At 36.9% G+C, this 10984-nt stretch overlaps 1 protein-coding gene across 1 annotated transcript; it reads right to left on the reverse strand.

Annotated features, from left to right (window-relative positions):
- Window positions 1–3549: 3549 nt before the first annotated feature.
- LOC131799292 (microfibril-associated glycoprotein 4-like) lies at window positions 3550–7979 on the reverse strand. The gene is made up of 4 exons (XM_059117006.2): window positions 7830–7979; window positions 7583–7700; window positions 6308–6691; window positions 3550–3827 (listed from the first exon to the last, which is right to left on the reverse strand). The coding sequence occupies exons 1-4, from the start codon at window positions 7977–7979 to the stop codon at window positions 3550–3552; spliced, it is 930 nt and encodes a 309-aa protein (XP_058972989.2).
- Window positions 7980–10984: the final 3005 nt, after the last annotated feature.

The raw sequence follows: 10984 nt of genomic DNA on the forward strand, positions 1-10984 counted from the left end.
TCTTTGCTTAATAAAGTGGTTGATTTTGTTGGATTGTAGTGTTTTTCTGTCGGTAAGATTATACCGTAACGATAAAATCTGGGAAAATTTAATCTAATAGTAAAGGTCCGTGATGCAAGTTCTGCAGTACCCTAACAGGGTTGTGCGGATATTATTTTTTTATTTTGTTTAGTGATTAGTGCACATCTTCTAAGATGTAATTGAAATTACAAGGAAAGTGCAATGAGCTCATTTGTGGCTTGGCCTTTATTATGCTCAAAGCACCTGCTTTACTTCACTGAAGATTGAAATGAAGGATATTAGTGTGCCTTATTAGTTTAAGTCTAATTCAGTCAGGTAGTTCTAAATTCCGGCCTATTGTAACTTTGACATTAATTCCTTGAAGAAGTTTTTTTTCGGTTTATCTGCTGACTTGAACTCTCTAGTGTCATAATGCAATCGTTCCCATGATACTTTGAGTGAGAGAAGTTCCACTGTTTATATAAAATTATGTTTCTTCTTTTGATGCTTGTATCTTCTTTATAGATTGTATACTTGTACAATTTCATCGGTGTCTTAAAATTACAATTTGTAGGGTTAGCCGCTATCGACGAGTATCCTGGCTTCAGTTTAAGGGAAGCTTTGATGATAACTCTTAGCAATTAAATATAAAAGAAACTTACACAGGTAACCCGTCACTTCAGCTACGTCTCAACACACCTTTTTCTTGGTGAACTCAGATTCTATACGGTATTAGCTAGGATAACATCTTTGGTGCAAAGTATGCGTAAATGTGAGATTATTTAACCTTAGTCATTCATTTGCTAGTTTTTTAAATGTTCATTATCGAACATTGTAAAGTCCATCCGTAGGGGGCGAACTTGATTGCAATCCGTATGTTTCGTCGGTCAAGTGAATGTCATATTTGTCGTTGTTTATTTATTTTTTAAAGTTATTTTATTCTATTTGAATAGATTTGAACCGACTGAAATATGACTGCTCTTCCGAGGGCTTCAACGCGGAGTCCTTGGTGTGATGAAGTTTTATTTTTTTGAAAAGGATCCTGATTCCTCGGGCTTCGATCTCAGAAAACTCATCGCATCTTGGAACAGATAATGACCGCAGACAAATATCCGTACGTATTTTCGCGCGAAATACAGGCTAGTCTTAATATAGTGGTGCAAGGTATTTGCATGAAAATCAGGTAAGTAAATTTATGCAAATAATATATGATACAGCAAATTTAATCATTACCGACAGAGGTCAAAATAATATTCACTTCTAGAAGAGAAACACAAATAAAATAACACGCAAGCCTTCGCGTAAAAACATCGTGGCTTCATAATATGTTAAATTTTACCGTAGGAAAGATCACTATTGTTATGATAACGTAATTTATTACACCCCTTTTGAAATCACTGGTGGTCCCTGTAATCTGATTGGCTCTAATTGGTGCGATTTATTCACAAATTGCACCATTTTTTTGCTTTATGAGGAGGCTACACTAAAAACAAAACAACCAATCAGACTTCAAGGCTTGTTTAAAGTAACCGATCAAATTGCAGGAAGATGAAAGACATGAAGTGTCATGTGGCAAATTTTGCAACTTTTGTTTCCAAAACTCTTATTTTTTCCTCCCAAAAAATGGATTAATTTAATTTGAAACTGGCTCAGTATTGTAGTAACAAAATATTTGAAGTCCTGTATTTGGGCGATTTCAAAATGGATGTAATAAAGTGGTAATTGAACTTTGTGTTGTGCAATTTTGGTCTGAAATCATACTTGTGACTTCAAATTGAACTCGCGCTGCGCGCTCGTTCAATTTTGAAATTACGCGTATGATTTCAGCCCAAATTGCACTCCACTCAGTTCAATTACCATTATAAATTGCACCTGTCGCAAAGTTAAATAAGTATTTCATTGGTGTTTATATAGTAAGTAGAACATTACGTGGCCGCCCGGAGGTACGAGTTTTCGAATGTTGAAAAATATTTCTCTAGTTAGCTGCATGGAACATTTTAGCTATGCACCTCGAAATTAAATTTCAATTTCGTATCTCCGTGCGGCCATGTAATATCCTTTACTTCTGATGGAGGTCATGAAAGACTAAAGACTGTTTTGGTGTTTCGTCATAGTTATCAGTAAAAGAAATTAAAAACTGGAAATGTCTACTCTTCTACCGGTGTTCTTCAAAGACTGAAGTAAATCGTTCGTTCTAATCTCTCTTTCGTTCTCTGATGGGTATGTTGTGAAGAAATACGATAGACCCTACTTGGAAATTATTTGCATCTTTAAGCTAGTATTTCCTTCAAGGGGCTCTTCTAATCTTTTTACGGAACGACGCCAGACAATTAAAACACAAGACATTTAAAAAAGAAATTATACTCACCTGTGCAACAGGAACGTGGTTGGAACATAAAACCAAATAAAACAAAGATAGGGAGATGCTTGAGCTTCATCGCTATAAATGAATTACGAATATAAACTTGTGAATCCATTTTCTTCTCGTCGAAAAATTAGCGATTTTGCTCTGACAAGATTATAGCTGAATAACCGTCAGCATTCTAACTAATCACTGAAAAAGGGGAAACGTAAGTTTTAAGAGGGGACAAAAATTTCCTTATTATGCGTTCCAACGCACTCAGTTTAACTTTCAGATCTCACAAACTAGTTTCTCGCAAATCGATCCTGAAGGAACGCCCCTTGAAGCAGTGGCATCCAACATTCATGAACTTTTGTGTGAGTAACTGCTCTGTGTTAATAAACACAACGAAGCTTTTCAGCCTACGGAACATACGGTTTTGAAACCTCCAGCCAGGCAAGCTAACAAACAAAGTTTTGCGATTCGTACAAAAGGATCGGGAGTGCTTTCTTCTAAGACGTTAGTTGGCCTCACAAAGGCATTATCTGATTCCTTTTTAGGCAAGATTTCCTTACACTAAATTAAAGTACTAAATTATGCACACAGTTATTTGATAAAAGAAGAAAATAACGAAACCAATAGATTACTTTAAGGACTGAGGTTTTGTTTTTGAATGGTTGGGGTAATACAGAAACAAAAAGGATGAAGTTTCTAGAACTGAATTAAGTACGAGGTTTACTCTTCTGATATTGACTTTGAAAAAATGAAGGCTGTGTGATCGCTTAGTGTTCCGTTAAGTGAAAATACGAGTCAAAAATTTAAATAATCAAAACTTGTATAACCGAGTCAGGAGGAGCATAGGAGTCGTGATGGCCATAATGATACAAGCCACTGAGATTCAACAATAACTCTTTTAAATACCTAAGACCCACCTAAAATTTTATGGAGACAGGGTCTTTTCAGCCGCTGCCCCCAGGCAATAGAATGTCTCACCCATAGACCTTAAAATTGAGTCCATTAGTTTCTGTTTTTGAGAAAAGATTAAAGAAGCATTTTATTTAGAGCTACTTATCAGTAACTGTCAATTTTCAACCATGATGAGGAGCTTTTTTAATGTACTGCTATACAGATTAAGTTATTATTATTCGAGACACTCGTTTTTTTGTTAAGTTGGTACTGTTTCATTATTGTGCCATAAACGTGACAGTTCAGAAATCCACTGGTCTTACTTTCATCTCGGTCCTCTTTAGAGAGTAATAATGTCCTTTCCAGTCTTTCCAGTTCACTCCATCAGCAAAGGAGGAATGACTTCCACGAAGATATAAACCATTAAGATTTGCGCGGTGACAATTCTTGTACCACCAGGCTCCTTTGAACTTAACGGCGCAGTTGAGACCTCCATGATTATCATTACCTTTATCATTATCTTGATCTCTGGTGGTGAATGGCATACCGCGATGTACAGCAAGAGAGTCACCAGAATTTCCTGAAAAAATGAGCCGCATTATGAGTACTACGTTTAACCAATGATGAGCCGTTCATAAGGCTGAACAAATGTTTAAATATCAAATAAGTATATCAATTTAACATTAATAATATGGATTAAAAGCATTCTTAGTAATGTCTGTGATTCATGTCGAAGGTTCAAGGGACTGAATTGCTCGATATGACAATGTCAATAAATATGTTTGCCGAGGCACTCATCAGAGTTGGATAAGTTCGTCAGGTTATCTGCGCATGATCCACTGGCGAATACCTTTGGACTAAACAACATCCGGTATGCGCTGTCCAGGATTGCATATCGACGAGCTGACGTTTCTTTTTTGTCTTCCAAAGCTATTGATGTAAAAGACGTTTAGCATATTTACATAACTTAGCACTGTCCTCCCCCTTTCTTCTTAGATTGACCAAAATAGAAGAGACGGAATGATAATTAATAATAATAATAATAATAATAAGTCTTTATTCCATCATAAGATAAAACTACATATCTTATGTTACAATGAATTGAAAAAACTACAGAAATCTACATACATATTATGAATTAAAAAGTATATCATTACAATAAATGGAGCTTAAATATCAACCTATTTACAAATGTGTTCATAAAGCGCTGTGTATTAATTTTCGGGCGCGCGCAGCCTTTTTTCCTGAGATTGTGTAGATATGTCTTTTGGACAGGAATGATATCTTTCAGGGGGTGGCAATCCGTTTATTTTAGTTTCTTCAAAATATTTCTGTCTTGTTTGTTTAAAAGGTTCTTGATAAAAACTGGAAATGAGATAAAACCGCGTTCATGACATCGGTCTAAAAATTTTTGTACAACCGTAAGATCGGACTCAGATGCCCCATAGACTGAAAGTGCATAGCTAAAATTAGCCAAAACAATCGATATAAAAAGATGATCAATCTCTGCCTGAGAGTAATGTTCCTTTCTCAATGTTCGTAGGACGTGTAACACTTGTTTGCTTTGACAAGCTTAGTTCTTACATGCTCATCAAATTTTCCATCACTCTGTAAAGTTACTCCTAATAAAACGAAGCTATTACATTGGGGAATATTATTAATTGGAGAGTAGAGTACATTATGATTTTTCTTTCTAACAACCAGCTCTTTACATTTGCAAGGGTTGCAGACCATTCTATTGTCTTTACACCATGTTAAGAACTGTCCTACTAAGTCAGCAGACGGGTCACTATTCCTAGTGATAGGCGAAAGAATAGTGGAATCATCGGCATATTTAAAAAGCACAGGGCAACCATTAAAAAAAATCTCCAAATCGTTCAAAAATATATTAAAAAGATACGGTCCGCTTACACTACCTTGTGTGGTTCCTCTATTGACAAGTTTCCACTGTCCTAAAAAATTATAACTAACAACACGCTGTTGTCTTGCAGAGAGGAAACTATGATACCAATTGATAATGTACGGATTTAGAGGTAGCTGTTTCAGTTTGGCAGACAAAATAGCATGGTTCACAAAATCGAAAGCCTTACTGAAGTCCATGGTAAAAATTCGCACTGCGCTATAGTCACTACTATCTAAATACTTGTATGTCTGGTGCTGGATAGCGAGCAAGGCATTTGTACAACTACCCGCCTGTCTATATGCAAATTGGGTGTGGCTCAGGTTGCTCTCAATGACAGACTGTGCTTGTGTACGATACACGACCTTCTCAAACAACCGGGCAATAACAGGAGTAACATTAATACCACGGTAGTCCGAGTCCTCTATAGGCATATTCACTTTGGGGAGAGGGTTAACATTTGCCCTTTTCCAGGAGTCTGGCCATGTATGAGTAGACAGCGACAGATTCCAAACGTGAGTGACGATTGGTGTGAGTAGCTCAGCACAGTCTTTCCAGATCCAGTACGGGAGGTCGTCTGGTCCCGTTGCGGTTTTCTTTACATGAACTAAGGTATTCCAGACACACCGCTCAGATATTTTCGGGGGCTTTACACTGTCCGGGATATCCATATCACTAGGTCTAACGTAAGTGTCATCATAGCACAGGTTGGCGAAGTAGTCGTTCAGACGAACTAGAGAGTTCTTGTCCAAATTTATCAACGATGACCTGCGACGCTGCGATAGGGCGTCCACGCCCTTCCGAAACTCCTGTCTATCTCTGGACCCGGTTGTGACTCTACGTCCATATCTATAGTGATATCTAGCGTGATATATTTCTCCGGTACTGCAAGCAAGGTTAGACCATGGACGCCCCACAACACCACCGGCCGGCGAACTCTAAATTTAGGAGTAGTAAACTTGGATAAAATATGTTTGAAAAGCCAAGGACTTTCAACCCTCCTATAGTGACAATTGTAGCATTCTTGGGCAGCATTCAAAACGAAAAGAACACCAAAAATGGTAGATAGGCGAAGAGCTCCAGAAAACGTGGCAGCCATGTTGGCGCCAATCACAATTCATTTACCTGAATAATAATTTATTAATTTATTAATAATTTACCTGAATAAGAACCAAGGATTAGCTTGTACTTATCATTCTCACTTTTGACACCAAACATCTTATACTCAGCATAGGTATGACTTCCTTCAAAGTCTTCCAAGTCTACACGCAGCACGTTGTTATTATCAGAGGTCAGGCGATGAATCTTGTCCAGTCCCAGCCAGAATTCACCGTTTAGATCTCCGAATCCGTGTTTATAGTCTCTCCAATTGAGATAGAAGTCAACCGAACCATCCAGTCTCTTCTGGAACACCGTCCACCCTCCACCAGCTGTTGTTAGGTCACAGAATACATCAAAGCCCGGCAGATTATCAGGTTTAATGGTATACATACCATCTCTTCTTTCCCCAGCATTGAAAATCTCAGCACAATTTTTCTTAAAAGCTGCGAAATGAGTGAAAACATTGTCGGGTTTAATGCTATTTATACGGTCTATGGTGACGCTGGTTTTCGCTGAAAGTGTGTTATATTAATCATGATTTGTCTCCTCAATATAAATGCAAATAATATAACTCGGGATTCTTTCTAGTTTTCAACTGTATTCAACTTCGCCTATTCTTCTAGATGAAAATGTCAATACAATATTTCCGGAGAGATGGAAATCAAGAAGAAAATTGTCGGGTTTAATGCCATCAGTCCCTCCGTCTGTCGTGATACTGATTTCCGTAAAACTTATAAATGTCGTGGCATGTCTACTAAATATGTTCTTAGATTCTTTCTAATTTCCAAATGTATTCAAATTTAACATTTCTTTTTAAAGTGAAGTGTTCAAGATTTGTAAAAACACACAGCTATTCTTTCTATCACCGTTAGTAGTTGTGTTTTGTTTTCTCTTTTGATAATGCCTTTATTTTAATTTCAAAATTCTTTTTACAGTCAAGTGTTCAAGATTTATAAAAATGATAGCTATTACTTTTATCACCGTTAGTGGCTGTGTTTTGATTCCTCCTTTAATAATGCCTTTGTTGATTTAATTTTTTTCCGACGCAGAATCAATTTGTGTTGATACAAGTTCCAGAAACACTTTATTTGTCTAAGTAAACTGTGTCTATTCGGAGTTTCAATATCATACGCGTTCTCTAATTTATCTTCAGTGGATAGTAGATTGTCCAAGGAGTCAAATTTGCGGAATTTCCAGATTCCCATATATGCTTTTGCGTATGATTTCAGAAGATATTTCTATTAACCGATTTTAAAACAGTTGGTTAGTCACCTTACTGTCAGTTGTTCAATCAACCCAAGAGACTTAGTGAAAGAAAACGCAAGTTGTTATACCTCGAAATTGGCAGTTCTCCCCTGTGAATCCATCACGACAAACACAACGAAAACCTTTATTGGTGAATCCAGCTTGACAGGTGCCATTGTTCAAACATGGGCTGCTGCTGCATGGATTCTGTTGGCAGAAACAAAGTAGCTTCGTGCACTTTACTCTTGCCAATGACTCATAACAACAACACTCTAAAATGAAAACATCTTATCTGTGTCTGTCTCCTAATATTTTCGTAAGAATGTGAAATGTTACCTCGACTGCAAGATGATTGTAACCTGGTTTATTAGTGAGAAGAAATGGAGCATGGTTTTCCCCCGTTGCGTTGTTCAACTCGCATTTTTGCTTTTCCCCGTCAAATGGACCAATATTGATGGACACACAACTAGGCTCCATATAACACATCACTCTGCAGCTCCCTTCATCAGTTACCATAACACTCTTGATCACGTGATTCTTTAACACCATGTCTGGTATTGGCTCCCTAAATATGATGTTTCGGCAATCATCACCTGGTGGAGGGAGGAGGACTAAACTAAATTGTTTATTCTGCAATCATTGAAACAAATTTCTGCCTTTTCACCAACACCCTATTTTAATACCTTACAACTCAATAGCATGAAAACCTTACAAAATTAATCATCACTCGAGAATCAAATGCTAACTGGTAGAGGTTCCTTATCGGAAAATTTATCCATGCGGCTGAGTTTATATAGGGATTATTTTCGTGCTGTAAATTGTAACAGTGAATCGTTCGTTCTAATCTATATTTTGTACTCTGATGCTTTGAAATTATTTACATCTCTAAGTTGGTATCCTTCTGCTCTTCTAATCTTTTTGTAGAAACGACGCTAGAAAATTAAAGCACCAGAAATTTAAAAGAGAAATTATAAATTATACTCACCAGTGCAACAGGAACATGATTGCAACATAGTACCAAATAAAACAAAGAGAAGGAGATGCTTTAGCTTCATCGCTAGAAATGAATTATAAATATAAAACTTGTAGTCAAAATATGATCGTGACCATGTTGATAACTGTGATTCAAAAACTGTGGCAGGTCTTCAGTATTTATTCTTCGACTTTGTCTTCTTCCAAGGATATCTTAATGATCACCTTCTTTCATTGACAACTACTTTGTTCAGTTATCTGATTAGAAATATCGGCTGGTGGGCTTATTCCTTTCCTCCGCTGAAAACATAGTCTTAGGTAGAGACTTATTCTTATCAAATATTCATCTATTAACTGCTACAAAAGGCGAAAAAAGAGAGAAATTAACCTATTGCTATATCAAATTTCAACTGTACTCCGGTACTTACTTGTACATGTTTTAATAGAATCTATCGATTCCATCTTATGGTCAGACAAAATTTTATGCAGTATGAGAGAAGACGAAAATATAACTCGTTGTACCTATTAAAAAGACTAAGTACATAAGAGTGTTTTCAGCATTTAACTTGAAGCAAAAATTTAAAAGCAGTTAATTGCACTTGGCAAAAACTTTTTGCCAAATAAAAACATGCCGAGTGATATAAATATCAAATACACTGCTCAATGTTGTTTGCTCGTTTTGTGGTGAAGTCTGCTTGTTTGTGATTGATAGTTTCGAAAGGGGAGATCTATATAAAAGACAAAACACTAGATTAAAATTCAAACAGAGTGATTGCGGAGGTTGAAATAAATAATATTGGTAATGTTAACACACATTTGCAAGTTAAACTCCTCAACACATAAAACAATTCCTTGCAGAAGATTCTAAACTTTAACGAGTGCACATAGAATGATCTTCTTTGAAACTGGAATTTGTGTTCAAAGGTATCATACGAAGGGTAAACATTGCTAACGGACGCTCTCACAGGTTGAAGGGAAATGAATTGAACTAAGTTTGAACGACAATGGAGCACGTCTATGGCAGCGAATCCATTTTCTTCTCGTCAAAAAATTTGCGATTTTGCTCAGACAAGATTACAGCTGAATAAGCGTCAGCAGTCTAAATAACCCCTAAAAAAAGAAGGAAACGTAAGTTTTAATGAATAACGAAAATTTCCTTACCAAGCACTCCAGCGCACTCAGTTTAACTTTCAGATCTCACAAACGTGCTTCAAGCAAATCGATCCTGAAGGAACGCCCCTTGAAGCAGTGGCATCCAACATTCAAGAACTTTTGCGTGAGTAACTGCTCTGTGTTATTACACACAACGAAGCTCTCCAGCCTCCAGAACTTACGGTTTTTAAACCCCAAGCTGGGCAAGCTAAACAAAGTTTTGCGATTCGCACAAAAGAAACAGGAGTGCTTTCTTCTAAGACGTCAGTTGGCCTCAGAAAGGTATTATCTGATTTATTTTTCGGCAAGATTTCCTTACAAAGGTTTACTAAATTATGCACACAGTTATTTGATAAAAGAAGAAAATAACGAAACAAATAGATTACCTTTAGGACTGAGGTTTTGTTTTTTAATGGTTGGGGGTAGTACACAGAAACAAAAAAGAAAGAGTTTCTTGTGACTTTGGACAGAAGGTTGTAATAAACTTTTAAAGGGTCGTGAGGTTGGGATTTGAATACTTAAAAACAAATTTTGATCTTTCACTGTATTTTGTGGCTATACACGCATACAACACGACACACGACATGCTTTGAGCGTCCAAAGTCACAGATATACTTATATTTATTTTTATAACAAAGGAGGACTCGTTGCAATATCACCGACAAATAAACATGCAAGAAAGTACACTTTGCGTGCAATAAAGAGTACGCTTAGGCTATAATTTATCAAACTTCAGGCAGTGAGTCGGTGTTTTTGGTTGCACTAATATCGACTGAGAGAGATTAAAAATGTGAGAAAAAAACATATTAAATTGACATGAGCGTAAGACGAAGGAAAAGTTCAGGGGGGGCTACGTCACGACTCGCACGTGCGTACTATGAATCGAGAAATTAAAGAAAAGAACGGAACGTTGACAGACATTGCTAGTTTCAAACAATCCATCTGAATTGTGTCTGGATAAAAAAAAAGCCTCTAATTCGAAGTAATTTCCTTGTATTGTATCACTACTCCATGCCCGAGGTTTTGTACGGCGTAACATACCGTTTACAATTCAGTTAGGATATTCCCCCCATCGAAAAATCCATTTTCATGTCGGAAATTAACTAACAGGGTCCGTTATTGTTGGCCTCTTACTGACTTCGTCATTGTCTGTTATTTCCCGTGTTTGATATCATTTCCCATGCTTGTATTTACTAAGTGGATTTCGACTTAGTGCCGTACCCAATATTATTAATAATGGAGGGCCTATAATAACCAACATTAACATCACTAATCGGGTGTCCGATCGAGTTTGATTAATTCCTCAATTCCGAGTCGGATTATCCAGGGTTGACTCCGTCCCATACCTCCCACAGTACACGGTTGGC

The sequence above is a fragment of the Pocillopora verrucosa genome, chromosome 3 (genome assembly GCF_036669915.1).
Source record: "Pocillopora verrucosa isolate sample1 chromosome 3, ASM3666991v2, whole genome shotgun sequence".
Lineage (NCBI taxonomy): Eukaryota > Metazoa > Cnidaria > Anthozoa > Scleractinia > Pocilloporidae > Pocillopora > Pocillopora verrucosa.

Excerpts from the sequence above, each read along its gene's own strand:
- LOC131799292 (XM_059117006.2), bottom strand. The coding sequence starts at position 7,979 with ATGTGTTATATGGAGCCTAGTTGTGTGTCCATCAATATTGGTCCATTT. Across the intron at positions 6,692-7,582 it reads GGAGAACTGCCAATTTCGAG|CTTTTAAGAAAAATTGTGCT; the intron begins GTATAACAACTT and ends CTCATTTCGCAG. Across the intron at positions 3,828-6,307 it reads AATCCTTGGTTCTTATTCAG|GAAATTCTGGTGACTCTCTT; the intron begins GTAAATTATTAA and ends TCATTTTTTCAG.